Source organism: Anopheles coluzzii, chromosome 2 (assembly GCF_943734685.1).
Source record: "Anopheles coluzzii chromosome 2, AcolN3, whole genome shotgun sequence".
Taxonomy (NCBI): domain Eukaryota; kingdom Metazoa; phylum Arthropoda; class Insecta; order Diptera; family Culicidae; genus Anopheles; species Anopheles coluzzii.
In genome coordinates this window covers 47,744,305-47,764,984 of record NC_064670.1, presented here as the reverse complement: position 1 = coordinate 47,764,984, position 20,680 = coordinate 47,744,305, and the positions used below count along the sequence as shown (strand labels likewise).

General features: G+C 47.8%; 2 protein-coding genes across 8 annotated transcripts in view; one reads left to right on the top strand and one right to left on the bottom strand.

The window, feature by feature from the left end:
• LOC120950755 (uncharacterized) overlaps positions 1–20,680 on the top strand; it is an 88,968-nt gene that overhangs the window by 44,064 nt on the left and 24,224 nt on the right. For all 7 annotated transcript variants that reach the window (XM_040369030.2, XM_040369031.2, XM_040369027.2 and 4 more), the window contains one exon: positions 1,110–1,154. In XM_040369030.2, the coding sequence (XP_040224964.2) occupies positions 1,110–1,154 (45 nt within the window). The remainder of the gene's footprint in view (positions 1–1,109; positions 1,155–20,680) is intronic.
• Positions 15,751–20,323, bottom strand: LOC120950754 (aminopeptidase N-like). Its single transcript, XM_040369026.2, has 4 exons — positions 18,203–20,323; positions 17,828–18,130; positions 16,095–17,745; positions 15,751–16,008 (listed from the first exon to the last, which is right to left on the bottom strand). Exons 1-4 carry the CDS (start codon positions 18,880–18,882, stop codon positions 15,823–15,825), a joined length of 2,820 nt encoding a protein of 939 aa, XP_040224960.2. The 5' UTR covers positions 18,883–20,323; the 3' UTR covers positions 15,751–15,822.

Sequence of the window (20,680 nt, the reverse complement as noted above, 5' to 3'; positions counted from 1 at the left end):
AAGAAGAAGAAGAAAAAGAAGAAAGATGCGTGTGTTGGATGATTGTAGCCGAGGACCGATGCGGTTGGTGGTGTTATTGGTCAGCTAATGGTGAGCCGGTTTGCCACTGTAAAAGGTAATCGCGACTCGAATCGTCGCGAGACTAAATATAGAGCACTTCCTGAGTTCATGCCAAGTGGCGGAAAATGGACGGAACTGCATCGCTTGCCCCTCCCGCACCCTCTTTCTCCTTCTCAACCAGCCGCACACATGCACACTTATACCAACACAGTGGGGTTGAACAGTGCATTGGACAAAATGCACGTGTAAAAAATGCAACAGCCCATGGATGTAGTTGTGTGATATGGTGCACTCACTGTGTACGCGTGGTTTTTTTTACAAATTACAGTGTGTGTGTGTGTGTGTGTGTGTGTGTGTGTGTGTGTGTGTTTGTATAAAAAACAATACTTACACAAACGCGTTTACTCGTGAAGATCAATTCATTGCGACGCGCCGAATGACTCGCGACGATTGTGCCGCTTGGGTGGATGATGAAAAGTAAATAACATTCTTTGGGTAAATAGTTGCAACCCGAAGCTAGTGCCAACTGTGCTGGCTTGCTCCTTTGCTGGCGTGTTCGGGCCTCGCGTCTCGTCTCCCGTTACACGGACACGTAAATGGTAGATGTAAAAATAAAGTTTCGCGTCGGGGTTGTATTGAACGGCCGGCTGGGGTGGGGTTTTGAGGGGGGTACGCGAGTATGGCCAGGATAAAAGGTGGGTGTGTGTGAGAGCTTCGAGGTGAACAATCGGTCGTGACCACGGCCGGGTGTTGTGCAGCCAGGCTGTGTGCAAACTGCAGCAAGATGCAGGAAGGGGGTAACCGTTTTCGGCGAGCCTTCTTGTAGTTTCAGCACCCTCGGTTACCCACTTCTCCTCTCCTAGCTTCACCACACGTCTGTTGTTGCGGGCGTTCTGTTCTTCTTTCACTGATGTTTAAACGTTTCTTGAACGATGCGTTTTGCGTACGATTTTTGGGTTTATAACACGTGGTTTTGCGACATGTTAACATTTGTAGTGTAATCAGTTGATTGATGTTAATCTTTTTTATTTATTTGCTCTCCTTTTCAGCTACTCACTCGTGCGTTTCACCAGAACCTGTAAATCTCCTACCTGGTAAGTAAATATAATTAAAAAAAGGAAATAATATATTTCAAAGCGGTACAACAGTGTTGTAGCAAACATTTAGTGCTTCGCACTGTACGTTTAAATATTTGCTAACACGTTATGTTACAGCCGACATTAAAGCATCTTAAAGCAACTGAACCCAACATGTAGTTCTTTGCAAGCAAATAGGACGTCATTTGAAAAATGTGCATTTATAGCTCATACTTTATGGAATGATGTATGTTCTTGCCCGATGCAATCTGCTATAGACCACATTGCAGGCTGCATGTTATAAATATCGGCGAACACAATGCGTCACCTTTTTCTCACCTTACCGCGCTCGGACGCTTAAATCTTGTGGGCGTTTGCTTTCTTTGACCTTATCCTTGTGCGCTAGGCTAAGCGTATTTCTAAGCCAGTGGACATGAGGTACTACCGGCTTCCCTTTTTCGATATGTAACACAGTTAACATCACAAGCACACACACACACACACAGAAATAATGTCGGTATGGCAATTGGACAATATTGTTATTTATCGCCACATTCACCAACCGATCGAAATTGTCCCAAATCGCTTCGAGTACATAATTCTCCTATCTGTCTGCCGCTGGTGGCATTTGTACGAAAACGTATAAAATGCCCCGTTCTTAAGGCGACCGCCACACAATTGTGGGCATTGAGCTGAGGGGCGCGCGAGACTCATGTTTGTCGCATGCATATCGCGGCGGCGGCGGTGGGAGCAGCGGCTTTTCGCGCACCTTTGTCGCCCTGTTGAGCATTTTTCTAGACGACAGATACCAGCGCAAATACTGTTGCATTATACACCGGGTGTGTAAGCAGGGGGACCCGGTGGTGGACATAAGCAGAACGATAAAATATTTGCAAAACCGATGTTTCTTTGCGCTGATACTCGGCGGATACGAGCGCTGTGTTTGTACAAAGGTACAAACACCGAGAGCGTGTCCGCCATGGGAAACTGCCTCAAACACATGTCCTTCCGCCCCCCCCCCCCCTCGCCTTTGACCACCGAAAGGGCAAAAAAGGGTGTTAATCGTTTCGCTGTGCGATGTGATGATTGGAGATCACGAAGATCAAACGGGTGCTGGGGTGAAAAGCACGACGCTACTTTTGCGACATAATGCGCTCGCTTCGATGTGTTGCGTGTGGAAATGTTCGGCATGCATTCTTTGCATTAAATGCAATACGCGATTTTTTTGAAATGAAAATTGATCGCAAAGAAAATCTCGAACGCTTGATTTTACTTCCAATAAGAAAGGAGTGCGCAATGGGAATACGAGAGTGAAAAAGAGAGCGTTATGACAGTGCGCTTGATGGCTAATTTGCAAACAATTTACATGGGCCGCATCAGAACAGTTCATTACGGATCAAAATAAACAATTTACTTTTTTGCTCGTATTTGCGTTTTTTTTTGTTGCTCCCCGGGCGGTTGTTGCAATGACCCGTCAAAGGGGATCAGCGGTAACAGCGGCGAATTCGGCGCGCTCTCGTGGCCGTATGGAGATAAGGCGAGCGTAAAGAGTGCGAAGAGGAGGAAGGGACCTCGAACAAGAACACGACTACAATCGCACAGTACGAAAAAAGGAAGAAACTCGGAGGCCGATGTAAAACTGGCCGCCCAGGGTCTGGACAAAACTCTTTATCCAAGCAAGCACTGGGAATGGGGGAGGTACAAGGGCGCTCCTTTCCTCGGGGCCTTGCGGGCTGGGCAGGGCGGCAGGGACCGGGGGAAATAACACCAATTCATGTCAATGTCACTGTCACTCAACCCCAACATGCAACTGCATCATGGGGGCACGCGCGAGGTTCCCTCGTTCTCCTCCGGGAAGTTGGTTTCCTTTTTTAATCGGTGGAGTGTCGAGAAGGGGTGCAGGCACGAGGTTTGGGTAGGTACAGTGATGTAGGGGGAGAACGATGCGTGTGCAGTGCAATGATCAAATGATACAGGCAAGGAGAGCGAAGAGGTCACGAATGGTGGAAGTACTTGATTTTCAGGAATCAATATTCCTCGCTGTCTGTCAACCGTTCTGCCCCCAAAAGCTGGCGGTGGGGGGATCCGGCGGATCACGATGGGTGAGAAAATGAGTGAATAAAACAAAAAACCCGATTGCAATACTACTAATAAAATAAAATAAATCTCCTGCCTCGTCCAGCTTTTTTGATTGTGAGCCTGATTTTTCTCTACATTGTAGCCGATCGTGTGCGGGGGATGTCAGCCTGGGGCAGATGGCGCAAAAGGGTTGCCGTACGCAGGACAAGCAGAAAATCGTGCCTTGAAGCTCGCACAATCTATTTCCTTTGGTTGTTTTAAAAATGGGTTGCATCCAGCTTAGTTTGTCTCACCCGTAGAGGGAACAGGGAATACAAACAGGAGACTCGTTTCTTGTTTCCGCATCGGCTAGCTTCGGTGGAAATTGAAGGCATTCACCCCCTTTTTCTTTTTCTAGCCCATAATTGCCGGTTGAAAATAATGCCGCAGTTTTCGTGCCGCACAGGGGACAGGTTTTCTTCCTACAACATGATTAACATTGCAACATTTGTTGTAACAATGCGATTGTGTGTCCCAGTGCGTAAAACGCACGAGCCCCCGATCATGATGGGCATGGGAAGGAAAAACGGTTCGACGGTACATTTGTTGCGTTCGATCATTGTCAACTCCATTAAACGAACCAGAATAAACCGGTGCGTGTGTGTCTGTGGTGATGGCGATCTTTCTTTATCAAACAAACGTGTTTGAGTGTTCTGGAGGCGTTTGAGTGAGCAGCGGCCATTTGCATTCACGAAGCCGAGTTGCATCCCAATAAAACCAACTGCATGAGATGATTGATGTTGGGAGATGAGCTGCAATACATTCCCAACCGTCCCGTTTGGTGTTTGATTGATTTTTCTTGCACCGAGCTGCTGCAAACCGGGCCCCTGGATGCGCACTGATTTGTTTGCTTGCTGGTTGCAACAAAGCCACACCACCGTTAAACCTGGTGATGGTGATGCACCTGTGGCGGATCGTTGCGATGGAGCGACTGATGGTGTGAGCTTTGTAAATGGAATTTCACGCGTAGCGCGTCTAGACAAACCCCAATTGCGGCTGCAGCCCCGTCATGCGGGCACGACCGACCGGACGGCGGAGACCGGTAAGACAGTGTTAAGTGGAAATGAGCTGCGGAATGGCTGGCATGGTCGTCGTGGCAAATAACGTTGGCCATGTTAGGGACACAAGAAGATGCCGGTATTTGGCAGAAGGTGCAAACGCACACAAACCTACGTGAATGCGATGTCTTCTGAAATTAACTGTATCGTTTGATGACACAACGCAAAACGAACCAGTTTGTCGTTACTTTGAGAGAAGAGGATCATGATGATGATGATGATGGCGGTGGTGGTGGTTCCTCAAGAAAGATGGAGTGAAGCAAGTGTTAGATCCGGTTACCGAAGCGATTTTCAAACGCACAGTAATGATTAGCGAACGGGCCCCTAACTGTTTGCCTGTTGGTGGTGCAGTCTTCAATCATGGAACACGCTGGGCTCATAAGGAAACATGGGGCATAATGGTCATGTGAATAATTTTGCTCTTTTGATAAATCATTAATTATCTTCAAAATCGTTGAATAATAATTCAACAAAAATCGGTGCTTTAACTCTAGATTCATGGTACAACATGAACTGCACCCGTTTACAAACAAAATCAGTTTAAAAAAATGTCAGACAAAATTGCAAGTTGCCTTAATTATATTTTTTCTAATGATGTGAAGCCAAATGGTAATCAGCCGATCCCGTCAGATCAGTTGTCAATCACTTACACCGGTTTCGAGCCCAAGTAAATTATGTAAAGCTGCTTTAGAACGTTAATTATTAATTAATAATTTATTTATGATTTATTATAAAGGACACAAATAGAAAACAGGCATTTTTGCAAGACTGTGCATTTTTGATCCGTAAAAACAGTTCTTGGAAAAAAAAGTATGCAACTAACAGTACAGGTGAAACATAATACAGCGGTTGTAGAGCGTACTGTTTGGACAAGTTAATTAAATTACACCCAAGCGTGTATTAATTATACCCGTGTTCGGCGTGACGGGCACACACAGGATCAAACCACTACTGAGAAACTGGATCTGCTTCGTTCGCACTCGGCGGTGGAAAGTCCTTTCCGTACAGCACAGGACAGTGCAGATTTTGAAACATTAAGCTCTCGCAACCGGCGTAACCGAATCCATAAAAACGGAGGTTTCCTCGTCCGGGATCTCCTTTCTTCCAAGTTTGTGTTGCTATCTTGGGTCGTAAATCTTAACAGTAGCAGTAGTTGGACAGTGTATCTAAAAAGGTACGGATACCAAAAAGGTACGAGTAGAAAGGAGCATGTCTAGATGATGCTGGTGCTATCATTTGGCTCGAATTCGGACATCCGGATTGACGGCGGCTCGCGGTGTATGTGCTTTAGTGAGGCGATTGTAGGTAGCAATTCTCCCTCGTGTTGCTCCTTTCCGGAATAGAATGCAACAAGGCACAATGTTAATCACTCATCAGAAAAGACGAAACGGGTCCGTTCCGCACCGGCAATTTTCCGGCTCGGCACAGTCGATTTCTGCAGCCCCCGTGGGGACACATAAACAAGCGACCAAACAAACGGAACACACATTCTTCATTCTCGCTGCGCTCCACTCGTCGTTTTGTACCGTGCTGGAGCTGTCATAAAGCATGTAGTGCAAAGAAAGTTCTCATCTGAGCGCTGCTTAATGCTCACACTTGCGGTCCCGTCTGGCCTTCGGCAGCTCCGGCAGCTTTGGGGCAATTGTTGAGCCGTAGGAGGAAAAGACACGGTACATATAACGCCCGCCTCCCAGTGTGTTGAGGGCAGCTGCCCGTGCTACTGTGCTGCACTGGGATTCGGCAAAACAATTTCCTAAATGTGGTCGACCGAAGAACGAACAAGGTTAGTGTGTACCTTCGCTGCATCGAGAGGTACGCCACTTCTTTGGGAAGCAAGCAACCGCTCAGCTCCTGGTCTAGACTGCCGAAACTCTCAAGTACGTTTCGGAGATTCCTTCGGGAGCGTGTGGGTTGTATGTGGCCTCGGTTCAAGAGGTGGGTATAGCACATTTTATCTGCCGCACTGCCATTCGTGATGCATACATCAACCGTTGCTGGAAGTAATCGTACGGAGATGATAGACGAGCGATGAAAAATCGCACAGAACAAAAGGCCATGACACGAGGACGAATAAAGAGTTGCCAGGGCGCCATCCCACCGAGGGGATGCCACAGCTGTCTCGAGGAGCAAGCCGAAATGATTTGCATTCAGCTGCATCGTGCAAGATATGGACCGGTGAGCATTGGCTGATGGAGATGAACGTCCACCAGAGATACCACCGAACGCACTGTCTGGTGGTGTGCGCAAGGTTCTCTGTGAGTGCGGTTTGCTGCGATCAAAAGACTGCTGAGAGCCTGTCGGCTTATTTTTCGGCTCGGCACAACAGGCTTTGGGGTTGTAAAACAAGCAACATACAAATGTAAATATCGTGCACAACATCAGGCACTGTTTGAGTGTCTGGTTAAATAAAGAAACGGTCCAAAATTTACAGTGCGATGGTAGTGAAGTATTGCTTTGAGAATGGTTTGAAAATAACGGTTTGTAAGTTATCTATCAAATTTGTCATCATGCACATAACTTACAAGCCAAGTTATATGTAGTTGATTTTAGACATCAAATACGTTCCTCCCTGCCAATGCTATAAAAAAGCCATCCAAACTTGAGACATTTGCTGTGCGGTGTTGGGAATCGATCCACCATGTTGTAATTTCAACAATAACAAACCGAACAATACGCCTATACACCATTTTAACCGACTCTCCCCTTCAGGGCTCAGTCCCGCTTCCCACTCTTATTGGAGCGTAAGCGCAGCAAACGTCCAAGCATTCGCTCTGTAGCAAGCGGTGCAATCAACGAGAAATTACAGGCTTCCAGGCTACCAATACGATCATTTCAGCTGCCACCTCTCTGCCACCTCGCCGAGTGTAGGTAAAACGCATCGCCTCGAAGCATTTCCCTGGCGTCGGAGAAGGCTATGCTCCATGGATGCCGAGTTGCCGTGGATGCGTTTGTGTTGCGTTGTTCTTTATGAACGCGTTGAACCTTCCACGTTGAACACAGCTGAGGCGAGCTTCCAGCGTTGGGGCGAGCCTCTTTTTTTCACCGCCTCCCCTTTTACCCTTCATCAACGGCAGGGCGAGTGCACTAGTGAGCACTTAATTAAAATTAAACTAATTAAGAAAGCTCGTCGTATAATTTTCACACCACACCATCATTTTCGGGCTACTGGTAATGAAATTAATATTTCATTCTATTTTATTATTAACGTTTACATGGGGGGAGGGGTGGGGGGCGCAGAACTCGGGGCACAGTTGTTTGGTAACCATCGTACCATTGCAGCTCGACCGTTTCGGAGATGTGACCCTTGCAGCAGCGTTTCTTTACTTACCATTAGTGCGAGATTTACATACGCGCGGGGAGCTCTGTACCACATTAATCTCAGAACTCGGAACTGCTCCCCTTCGTCCTCGGCCAATGTTACCAATGCTGTTGATCAAGCGCAGTAGCACGCCGCCCTCCCAGTAGCACACGATCGCGCGTCTATGAAGTGTTCGCATGTGCAGATCGCTTTAGCAGAACAATTTATGGTGCCGGCTGTTTGAGAAGCGGGCTGCCGGCTACTTACTTCCGCTTCCTCCGATGATTACCAGGCTGGTAGCTGGGGTCCCGGTGGTATAAGAAAAAGTCGCTCAGTCACGGACGGCAACACATGAATGTTTCATTGAACTCTTTTGCCGGGTGGGCGGTGGCTAAGGCTGAAAGGGTGCTTCAGCACCAAAACTGGACCGGTTCAGAGGTTTCGTTGTTTTCCCTTAGAACGTGTGTGTGTGTTTGTGTGTGTTTATCCAAGAGGTGAGGACGAAAACTGCTGCACGATTCTTCGGCACCGAGAGATTCTTACCCGGGTTGGCCTCGTAGTAGGGTCGCAAGAGCAGGCCAAGGGTTTGGGTCAATTTAAAAAGCGGGATAAAGTGTGCGAGGATCAAGCTGAAGCTGGTGGTGTGTGTCCACATTGTTTGATGATTTATCTTCTGTTGCTGTTTGCGATTGGAGCGCGTGCAATCGAAGCCGTAATGCTAATAAAGCTGGAACAAGCAAGAATCTGGATCAGGCAGGCAGGCGGGTGTCGGGTGACACACAAGTGCGCCACATTATGAATTATTCATCCTCACGTGATGGAAGTTAAACCTCTATCGTGCTGGTGCGAGTACGGCCTGGGTGGAGAGTTTACAAACTCAAATGTCAAGCGCATGTAAACTGTAGAAAGTATAGATCGCTACAGAAATGTCTCTATTTGATAGTGTGACCTTCCATTTTGTAGAGCATGTCAAACTTTGGAAGGGAAATTGTGTACACGGCCACAATATCTGCCATACAACTCAAATCAGGCTATAGTTTTTTTCTACAAACTGCTGATGTTTAATTATCGTGTTCTACCCATTGCTTCACGTAACGTTGGAAAATGCTTTACACTTGCAATCCGCCCATTTTCGGGCGTTTCTACACACTGATTAATCATCGATACCAACGCTGGTAGGTGTTAAAAGGATAAAGCCGGTAACAATTAATACAGTTTCGCGGCAAAAGCGCAATCAAGGAGGAAATGATTCTTTCGCTTTCCGTTATAGCCTCGGCAAGGTGCATCGGGAGAAAATATTGCATGGTAATAAATTCCCCCCTCCCACAGTAAACATTGCATCCAACTTCGGAAATACAGAGTAAAGGAGTGCATCTTTTTATATTTTTTTCTTTGATAAATCACTAAATGTGAATCGTACTCATCGTGGATGCTTTATGCTGATGGCTACCGCTTGCCGAATTAACCTGCGAAGACTGTGATAAAACGTTGCTTACGGCTCAATCGAGGAACCGGCTACATACCCACTAACTCCACGCGAAGGCTTGACCTCTAGAGGGCTTTCCGTGTTCAGCACAACCGAATTGTACAAAAGAATATGGTAGGCGGGGGACACAAAAACACGTTGGCAATGATTTATCGGTTGGCATTGCCTTCTACATTGAAGATACAATTGATCGGTCGGGCGCGCCGGTTCGGTCAACCTTTCTCTTGCCTCAGTGCATCAAGTGCAGCGTAAATGCAACAATGCCGCGCGTTTCCTCGTGCCCCCGGCCTTGCGGGTAAAGTACAAATGCAGTTTATTTCCAAATTAATTAGATCCGCTGCTAAACAATGTTCTCCTCGAGCAAAAAAGCCTAATGAGATCTTCGGCCGCACGAAATTTGTGCCGAGACCGCGGACCCTACAATGGCGCTGCAAATTACCGCTTTTTCCGTTCCCTTTTTGTTTGACCCTTGCGTCGTCCTCCCCTCCCGCCGATCAACCTGACGGGTTCCTGATGGGAGGCGCAGAGACAGTGGAGTGACAGTTATCGACACTTGCACGGTGATCAAACGCAGGGAGGAGGTAGCTGTGGGTCATTAGTGGGTTTTGCGCTGGGGATGGGACGGCGTCACACACTCCACGGAGGAGAGACAGCATAGTGATGTTCATTTTGGACTACAATTCAGACAGTCGTTCGCGGTCGGACAGAAAAAGTGCTAATCGAACGCATTGCATCCAGCGTGGCCGCGAACTTGTGTCCCGGGGCAGTTTGGGCCGCGCATTGGAAAGTTAGGAGTAATGGAGTGATAAGGGTGAGTGTGGACAAGGATGATGATGTTGCTTCGGGTATGAGTGCGCGAGTTGCAAAGTGGCAAAACCAAATATTGTACCGCCAAGGGATGCATTTGGTGCGATGCACCAAATCGAGCTGTGGTTGCCTCTACAAGAACCTGCGCGCTGCCATTAGCGCCTATAAACACAACAAGGTGTGAATGTTCGAAGGGGGAGGTGAGTTAGCAGTGTGACAAATTGATTTGAAATGACTGTTTAACATACCAATACGGCATGGGCAATACGTACTGATTACAACAAGTTTAATGAGTTAAACAATATACTTAATTTGTTGCATTCAATCCTCAGCTAACAATTAAAAGTTTTTTTTGTGTGACGAAACAACAACCCATCTTAACAAACAATATTTCACTAGCCAACTAGAAGAATAAAACAAAAAAACAATGCGAATGAAAGCTAGATACTACTAACACAGTTCAACTGTTTGGGTATGGTCCCGTAGTAAAGTCGATATAACGGACGAAATAACAAAATGTTCCATCCAGGTGTAGGCGCCATAAGACACAATGGTACATCAATCCATTGCTGATGATTAAACCCTCTAGTTGCTTAGGCATGTCTTGATCAACTACGCTTGTTAATCCAAAGAACAAGAAGAAAAAGTGTTAATCCAAAGAACAAGAAGAACAAGTGGTTAATTCAAGATGTATCGCTCAAAAAAACCAACTGAGTTGACTGCAGTACAGGAAAACAAAATCTTACAGCTTGAATATTATTATTTTTATTATTACTATTACACCATTTAGCAGCTGTTGAAAATGTATGAAAAAATGTGTACAAACACTGTGTCAAACATAATTCCAACGTGTCATCAATTCGCGACATAGCTGTCCCGCAAATGGCAGTAAAACCCCTTGAAACGGTTTTTAAATCCATCAATTAAAAACGAGCCCTTCCCCAACAGAAGAAACAGAGAGACAATCAAAAACAATATGCTAAAAAAAGATGACGGAAAGCAAAAAAGTTATCAAAAAAGAAAAAAAATGCAACAGAAAAACATTCCCATGGGGGTAAAAAAAAAGGAAACAAAACATGCACATTGTACGAAAACGTGTTATTCTCTTCCACCTTACCATTGCGTGAACGATATGTTATGCCAAACCGCTCGAGGCCGTGTGTACGTATGAGTGAGTTACCACCACCATACCTGTCGGCGGATGTTCAATTTCGATTCTGTGAATGGATTTACTTCCGGGTGGAATTGCACCGTTTGAACCGTTTGAACTACCCCAGAATGCCGGGGCGGTTTTGTTTTTCTTTCCGTTCCGAACGCCGTATGGAAAGGAAATGGATTGTTGTTAGCACGTAGCGCAGGCCAAAAAAAAGCAAAAAGAGTTGGAAAGAATGAAGGCATGAAACGAAGAGCACAGAACAGCAGCAGCAGTAGCAGCAAATACGATTCGGCAAAGTAAATTTACATATTCGACGATCGACGGCTGGTTTTCCTCTGCCCAGCGATTTGCTATCCATTGCCGCGGTGTTTGGCGTGGGGAAACAGCATCGGCACAAGGAAATTGGCCACCCATGGGGGGAGGGTACTGCTTCGCTTGTCCATCGTAATCGGTGCCCATTTGCACTCACTGGTACATGGCCAACACAGAGAGGGAGAGATACCGGGGTGGCATTATTTGGGGGAGTTGGTGTCGGAGCGTGCACTTGCCAAGGGTGTCATCATGTGCCTTGAACGTTGCATTTCCGATTCCCCAGAATGGCTGCGATACGGCGAGCAAGAATGGTTAGCGTGAAACAAAACAGTCGTTTGATGATTTTGATTCCGTTTCGATCGCAGGAGTTGGTGTGCGATATTGAATATGTGGGACGGGGGTGGCGAACGTTTTTGTTCCCTGTACAGATGGACTGTCACAAATTTATGCAAAATGTATTAAAGGATGACGTTTCGAGTGATGGAGCCAGTTCGTGTTGTTTTTTCGCGCAAGCTCTCCCATTTTCGGTGGTCGAATTTTTGCGCCACGTTTACTAAATCGCCAAACAACGCGATCCAAAAATGTGTCAGCTCTCTTTGTTTTGATTTTGGCTGGCGTTGGAGGTAAAACCAACAAGAAAAAAGAAAACTTAAATCAAATAAATAAAGCCTCTTGGCCGGCACTGGCGAAAGAACGGGCCACGGCTAGCTCTGCTAAATTAAACACTTTGTTATGTTTTGTTGCAACTTATTATATTATAAGCACTGCTCGGCCGACAGGAAACGTATTGAAATTTACGATTGCAACAATGTAGAGCTGTTCGTTTGCAGCACCCCATTCGTGAATGGCACTTGTGCGCTGGAAGTACAAATTTGAATGTTTACAGTCTAAGCTGTGCGCACAAGAATTGTCACCCGCGAAGAAACAATCATTTCGACACTTTACCCCCGGTTCCCTTTTCTTCGGCTTTCTCTCTCTCCCTTGCCGCTGCTGGTTCGTCGCTGGTTCGGTTCCCACAGCTGCAAACCATTTAAACACTTACGCAAAACGCGCGTTCCACTTCCAGGGCACCGGGAACAACGCCCAGAACGAAATATCGTTAATCTCCTTCGGGCGTGTCCTTGCCTCGCGGGTACTTGTCTCTTGGTTTGCCCAGCGAGATCTGTACGGCCTCGTGTACACAGGCTCTTACAATGTTGCGTGTGTGCGCGGAGAAAATGTGTAATCGATTTAGTGGCGCAGCACTATGCGCAACGTTTTTCTATTAATGCTCGTCTGTGCGTTTTGTCCTGCCCGAAGACGCCCAAGACACTTTTCCCAAGGAATGTGTGTGCACAGGAAGTGTCAACTCGTCAAACCAAACGCGGTGGAGTGTGTGTGTGTGTGTGAGGTGTCGTAAATGTCATGCCAGCAAGGATAGGGTATTTGTTGTTCTTAAAATTTACGATTACCCGTTCTACGCTAGTGCGCAATTCGTTTTGGGCATGTGCTTGTTGGACATGTTGTGGCGGGCAGTATATGCAAAGCAAACAGAGAGCATAATTGTTATGATGACTGCGCTCCTTTCACGGACGGAGCGGTTTCAGCTGGAAGGGCCCACAACACTCCCAGCTCAGAAGCAAAATAATTTAATGACGAATCGTGGAAAAAGAAACCAATTAATGGAAATAAATACTTTGTTGCGAGCAGTAGAGAGCTGTTTAGAAATTTTGGTAACTAGCGATTGCGTGTGTTTACAATGTATTAATTTGTTTATAAGCCGCATAACTATCGAGCAGGAAGCATTGATTCTTTCAAACAAAGATTCGGATTCAATGTCGCGTCGTTGGTTGAACGAACAATATTCTTCAAATTCTAGACAGCAACAAAATCGCGCTGCAATACAACTATACCGTTGATCGGCGTTAAAAAGTATGCAGACACAAAGTAAGGGAACAATAATTACATTAATTCATCAGCGAAGAACATAATCAAGCATAGCTGGAGTGTTACACTGGTTACATGCCAATCGGTAGAATTCATTAGGAATTGGTCGGCAATATCGTACCTCCGGCAGAAGAAGCATACTTTGTGCTGACCGATGCAATTCGTTAGGCGAGCAGTCTCCCTTTGATGTTTTAGCATCGATGAAGTGATCAATACACCGACCGTGTATCGAATTTGTGTGTGTATGTATGTAGTCTGGCATGCTCTCTCTCCTATCTAGCGAAAATTTCAAATATCAGTCAAATGTGTTCCAGCAGCACATTATCGGGACCCGTCTAGCTAGTCTCCACACTCACACTTTCCATATTTTTCACACCTTGGTCTGAATTTGTAGTCGTCCCCGTGCGGGCATGGAAAATTACTGTGCAACTCCGGACGGTAGGTGTTGATGTATGCATCCAATAAACACTTCACGTGTTTTGCCAGGTTTCGCGTACTGCAAACACGGGCTTTGGCGTGCCGTACGCGTACGGCTGACAAGCGCGTGCGACAAATGTTAACTCGCCACCTCAATCAACACCGTAGCGTAGGACGGCGAACGGTAGGCGCACTCCGCCGGGATTGACATGAAATTTCGAACGTGGTTCGAACAATCGACCTCACCCTTACCCAATGATTTCGCGCCGAGCGTTCGAACGGGCTAATTTTCAGCAGGGAAATCCGCAAATGGATGGATGTGTTTTTCCGGCCGTATTATGACGAATGTGTGCATATCCGTGTATGTGAGTCTGGGAGCATGTCCGCGATGGTGGTTGGCGGTGGGCAAATAATAAAATTCAATTTAATTAAAATTGAAATTAAAACTGGAAATAATTACAAATAAATCATAATTATATCTGCGGTTAGATTGTGTGCAAGCTAATTATAAATCAATACCCGCCCGCGATTGGGACATTCGCTTCATCATTAATGGTCGCAATAATGCGGGACACCGGTATGCTCGGTAGCATCGGCCTGGCATACCCTTGTCCCCGGAAGGACAGGCGATACAATTTAACCACCAAACCTGACCGTTGTTCGGGCTACGATCGCCATCATCGCTTTGATGTGCACTTGAACTGCGGCGGCGTTGGCAAGCATTGGAACGGAACGAAACAAAAAAAATCAACCAAGTGATAAACACGGCATAACCAGCACAGAACATAACCTCCAGTACCAGCGACTGAGTTTCGCTCTCTGATCCGTGTGTGATCCGTGTCTTTAATTTTCTTTGCTTTTTTATCATTTTGCTTTTGTTGCCTTTTTGTTTTTCCCAGCGTGGCTCGATTGGAATGAGCCGTCCGGTTCGGTCGGAAAATCATGTAACGGCATAATTACTGTTAATATGTGCGCAAATAAAAGGTGCGATTTTATAGCGGATCGAGTGTTGTTGCCGCCACCTGGGCCTCACTGTCTACCGTCCGCTGCGATGAAAAGTGCATAATGGTTTCAAAATTGAATATGGCAACGCGTTTGGGGAATGAATGGAAAGCTCTTCACACAAGTAGCTTCCGGTTGATTGAACCAATCGATTAACACTCGTTTGTGTGTGCTTTTGATTGGCTCAAGCTGTGAAATAATGCGCCAACTTTGGTAGAATGTTGTAGTTTTTTCTTCTGCTACTTTATGTGAGCTGAACTGATTGCTGAAACGCGCTGCTGAGGATGCCGTTTTCTCAAGGGTGACTTTGTTGTGCGGCAGTGTGACTGTGTGGTAGTAATCCCTGCGCCACACACACACACTCCTACTGTGTGCAGCGGCGAAGGTTATGTTTAGCAAAACGCGTCCCAACTGACAAAGGGCTTCAGGGTTATTCGGTCAAATTCAGATCAACATCAATAATCGCGCTGATAAGTCCCGCACACGGAGCGCCACTTGCATGCATCGTTGAATCTTCCGGAACAGCAAAACGACACTGGGGCACGTATGTTTGCAGCAACACGGCTGACCCGTGGCCGTGTGCCAAGCGTGCGCGGCCCAGTACGTCAGCGACACGGCCACAGCTGGTACGATGGATGCTCAGTACGCTCAGTTGATATGCGCTGAGTTGTTCCAGTTGGGTGGTTGGGTTGACCAGGCGCTAGTTTACCGTGTGCTAGGTGGTTGGTCGGGTGTGCCTGTGAAGCCTAAATGGAACCAAAAAGAAGGTTCGGAGCAAGATAGAAATAACAACAACGTGCCATAAACAGCTCCGGTGCAAATATGTCTCCTCCAGACGCGATACCCAATCAGCGCACTACAGCCCAGCGGGTAGTATCACTTTATCTAGAGCGGACCGGTGCTACTGGTGCTGCCGCTACGTGTCAGAATGTCGTTTCGCGCGCTCGCGCCCTATGATGCTTTGTGCGCCCAGTCGACATACACTCCTAATTCGTATGGATAACGTTACGACTCGAGCAACACGCACTGCACGATCTGTCTGACAAACACTTTGCCTTGCTAGTGCAAACCGCTTTATTCTTAGATGGAGAGGGAATTTCAATAGATCACGCGTCGGGCTGCAGCACGGTGTCCGATTGTACAGGTTGGAAATTGTAACGCTCCAGGAAGTAGCGTAGCAAAAGACCCTCCCGAGTGGATGGCCATGCTAGGTTGATGGACGCCGTAGTGCGAGCGCTTGCACTGACACTAGCAGGAAGTACCGAGTTCAATTGCTCTAGTAATGCAATCAGCTAAAACAGTACAAGAAGACGGGTGTTAAAGACATTTCAAACATGCTGCAGTTGCGGTGTGCGGCCTCGTTCCATTGTATGCTTACCATCTGTTCCTCGTCGAGCGTATTGGTGCTGGTGGCGATCGATTGCACCAAATTGGCCAGCGCGTTAGGACCGAGCAGACTCACGACGTACGTGTAGTTCTCGGTGAGGAATTCGATCAGCGCGTCCACCCCTTGGCGGCTGCTGAGGACGGACTGTAGAATGGATAGCCGTTCCTCGGCGTTGAAGTTCACCTGCAGCTCGCCACCGATGGCAGCCAGCAGGTACGAGCTCAGCTGCTCCGTATCGTTGGCACATCCCAGTGCATTGATCAGCAGTTGGCGTTCACCTCGGTTGTCCGAACCCAGCAGCTTGCCGAACAGATACTGGAAGGCGACCGTTGGCGCGGTTCGCAAACCGTAACAGTACACCACTGCCGAAACGTCCGGGTGCACTGGTTCCGCGTCGAACACTTCCCGTTCCAGTGCGTCGCGGGTCGCCGTCAGGCAGCTTTCTATTTCCATTCGGCAGGCCCAGCTGGAGATTACCTGTCGGAGATACTTCTCCAGCAGTCGCTCGTCCGGTGCCACCGTTGTGATGTCCAGCGTTACAAACACATCGCCAATCAGTGTGTCGACAAACAGCTCATAGAGAATGTAATCGGGCTGACCGCGCATTCGACCGTGGAAGTAGCCGAGGACCCGATTGGCCGCTTCCCAGGGAGGATACTCCCGTTCATGGCGCACGTAGCCGAGCAGCTCGAGCGCAATCTCCAGATCGAGCCGATTTGAGCGAGCCAAATGGAAGGAATCGTCGATCAGCTGCGCCCGACTGTGCATTGGAATGGCCGCCGTGTCCTCGAGCAGCGTCCGAATCAGCATGTACCAGTTCGAGGGATCATAGTTGACGCGATAGAATCCCGTCTGGTTGACGTTGACCAAAATCCACTCGTCGTTCGGAAGGCTGGACGGTACACGTACCGCTTTCGAAGTCATCCACTGCCACTCGAGCAGAGCGTCCTGCGCATCGCCCTGCTCCATCATCGTGTACGGTATTACCCAAACCGTGAAATCATTATTAACTATCTTGTTACCGTAGAATCGGTCCTGCGAGAGGATCATCTCTCCACGGTATGAGCGGCGAACTTCCAGCACGGGATAGCCGGCTTGATTGACCCAGCTTTGCACAAACCGCTCCACATCGGTTCCCTCGGGCAGCGATACGACACCGTCGAACGCTTCCGTCAGTGCGGCCACGAAGTTATCCGTGTTGACCGTGCCGAACTCGTTGCCCTGCACGTACGTGCGCAACATCTGCCGCCAGGCGGCATCCGGCAGCAGCAACCGGAACATCTGAAGTACCGACCCACCCTTGGAGTACGCTACGTTGTCGAACAGGCTGAGGATGGCATTTAACGTTGCGCCGCGGCTGAAAGTCATCGGGCGCGTGCTTTCCGCGGCGTCTGTGATGAGAACACGCTGCACCACCTGAACGTTGAACAGGTCCCGATACTGGCGCTCCGGATAAGCCATATCGGCCCCCAGGAACTCGTACAGCGTCGCGAAGCCCTCGTTAAGCCAGAGATAGCTCCACCACTCGTTGGTGATAACGTTACCGAACCACTGGTGCACGTACTCGTGCGCGATGATTGTGGTGATGGTCGTTTGCGCTCGATACGTCGTAACGCCCGGCTCGAACAGGAGGACCTCTTCACTATACAAGCAGGAAATGGGCGCAAATGTTACCAGAGAGTAGCGTTGACAAATGAAATGATTCACCACACACACACACTCACCGATATTTGCACAGTCCCCAGTTTTCCATGGCACCGGCAGAAAATTGGGTAAGTGCCACCTGATCCACCTTGGGCATGTAGGAGCGATAGGGTAGACCGATGTGCTCGTCCAGCGCGTCCATTATGCGAACGCCTGCTTCTAATGCATACAGCGTTTGGTTGATCGCGTTGGGGCGAGCATAGACGCGCTGGGCGGCCGCCTCGTTCTCGGTGTACAAGAAGTCCGACACCAGGAAAGCCAACAGATAGATCGACATGCGCGGAGTAGTTTCAAAGTACGTAACAACGTTGCCGTCTAGATCACTGAAATTGCAATCGAAAGTTATTTGTCACAAACACACCTCGCAACGTCAGAGCACTCGACAATCGCCATACCCGGCTTCGGCAAAGATCGGCATGTTCGATACGGCCTTATAGCTGGGATGATGTTTAATCCCCAACTCCACCGTAGCCTTCAGGGCGGGCTCGTCCAGACAGGGGAAGGCGGCGCGCGCACTAATCGCCTGGAACTGCGTCGATGCTACATATTTGCGAGTACCGTTCGCATCGAGATACGAGCTGAGGTAAAAGCCATCGTCATCGACGCGCAGCTCACCCTCGAAATCGAGGTGCAAAACGTACGAGGCCGGTGCAAGTGCACGACGGATCGCGAACACGGCAAACTCGCGCTCAGCATCCTCGGTATAGCGCAGAGTTTCCAGAAACGTGAGGTTCGTGTTGGGATTGGACGCGTACAGCTCGTTGGAGGTAATGCGCAGTCCGCGCTGATGCACGTAGATGGTTTTGGCCTGCTGCCGGATGTCCAGATGTATGTCCACACTGCCACTGTACGATCGGTTTCCGGTGTGCACCTGCGTCTCCAGATACAGTTTGTAGTGCGTCGGCACGATGTAGCTCGGCAGTCGGTACCGTAGCTCCTGCGCTGCCACTTCCTGCAGGCTGACCGGATCGAGCGTGTTCAGTTTCCGCTCGCTATGCTGCACCTTCGGATGCGCCGCAATGGCTGCAGAGTGCAGCCCGATTAGAAAAACACTGCACAGCAAATGTAGCCGCATGTCTACAAACTTGAAGGTTGATTTTGGGACTGAAATCTCCGGTGCGAAATGTCGTCTCCAATATCCGTAATCGCAACAGTTTCGGATTGTTTTACGACCAGATCGACCACAAACGGTTGCTCGTGTACGTACCCCCCGATAACCGAGGTGTAGGGCAAATGCCTTAGGAAAAGCAATTTCTCACCTGAGCAATTGAATTATCCATACCTTTGTATAGCAAGCGGGGCTCGTTTGGATTGAGATAAGAAGTCGATTGAGTGTAATAACTGCCGAACAAGAGCTAATCGGCCTTAATCGCTTATCGCTCGCTAGTGAGTAAATTCGTAGGGGAATAATTGACGTTTACTCAATGACTTGTGTGATTTATATTTGATGTTTGATAATTCGCATCTCATCTATACCAATGCTGTCTAAAAACGATTGAATATCTTATTGACGTGGGCCGTTTTTCTACATTTTTGACCGTTTACTTGCGCAGTCATGATTGAATTTGGCTGATTGTGAATCATTAATCATTCCGTAAATATATTGGTGCTATACTACTGTATAAAGGATAGTAGCTTAGTAGCTCAGAAGCTTAGTACAATATTTGAACGTTAAAGAAACCAAAACTGAGTTTGTGCATATAACAAATCCCAAGTACTAGCGATAAATAACGCTATGCAAGTAATCTATCTGTCCAGTTGTGCTAAGTAAACAACATGTAATAAAATGGTTCAAAATGGCGCGACGACCGGAAATGGATCGCGTTAAAACGTCTGCCTAGAGACATCTTCTTTCGTATGGTGTGTGCCATAACACCTCTCTCGCTCTTTCGTAGTTCGTACCACTTAGACTCCCGATGCCGATGTAATACTAGAGTAGGAGGAAATAATTAATATCACAGTTAGGGCACGAATGCTTGCGTACTTCACGAAACCTTATGTACCGAAGGTGGAGTTGCGATTGCTCACGCGTTGTTGCCCCGTTATATGCGAGGTGGGTCGTTTCGGGCCAAGATGTAACAACCCCAGCATAAGGTGGGAACGAGAAACCGTGCCCGAGAAAGGAACGTTCCATCTAAGCCAGCGTGGAGGGCTCTTTGTGGGCATGTGTACGACAATACGGCAACCCAAAAGAGAAAGGGCGAAATTAATGTGTTTGGCTCGTTGGCCAAACAGCAGTCTGTTTGCAAAAAAAACCAAAGCGCCTGCGAAAATTAGTCACACCCTCCCGGGCCAGCTTTTGGGGAGAGTGGGAGATAATGTTATGTGTCTAAAATGGTTAGACAGTTTTTACACGTGAAGCAAAGTTTGCATTCGCTCCGAGCGGGAGCAGGTTGTGCCATGTCGGCTTCGGGTGGGTGGAATGCGCGTGTTTGTGTGTGTTTGATGTGATGAAAAATGCAATTGCGAGCAAAGTACGCGCACAAACCCCGCAGGCCAATCCCTCTTTTTTCCAGCTCCTTTATACATTTAATTCCAGCCAAGCAGAGCCCGCCGTTAGCCGAGCTGTGTGAGCTTTTTACACGCTTGAGATAGAAATAATGGCGTAGTGCGCTGGTTTTCGTTACAGTCCGCTGCACAAACCCGGACTAAGGGAGGGCGGCTGATGGTGGATCGCTGGTGCCGCGTTTACGGTGTGTTGCATTAACGAGGCCCAGGAATAGGCAGAAATGTATTTATAATTCAGATTAGTAACAAAATGGTGGCTCTCAAAGTGCGATTGAAGCGCGAAGAAGAGCGCAACGAAGAGCGTATCCGCAATAAATGTGCAAAAAAAGGAACCAAACATTTTTGCAATAAATACTGTTTACAGC

Coding starts and splice junctions, on each gene's coding strand:
- LOC120950754 (XM_040369026.2), bottom strand. CDS start 18,882: ATGCGGCTACATTTGCTGTGCAGTGTTTTTCTAATCGGGCTGCACTCT. Junction 18,131..18,202: donor CCGATCTTTGCCGAAGCCGG/GTATGGCGATTG, acceptor TTGCAATTTCAG/TGATCTAGACGGCAACGTTG. Junction 17,746..17,827: donor TGGGGACTGTGCAAATATCG/GTGAGTGTGTGT, acceptor CTGCTTGTATAG/TGAAGAGGTCCTCCTGTTCG.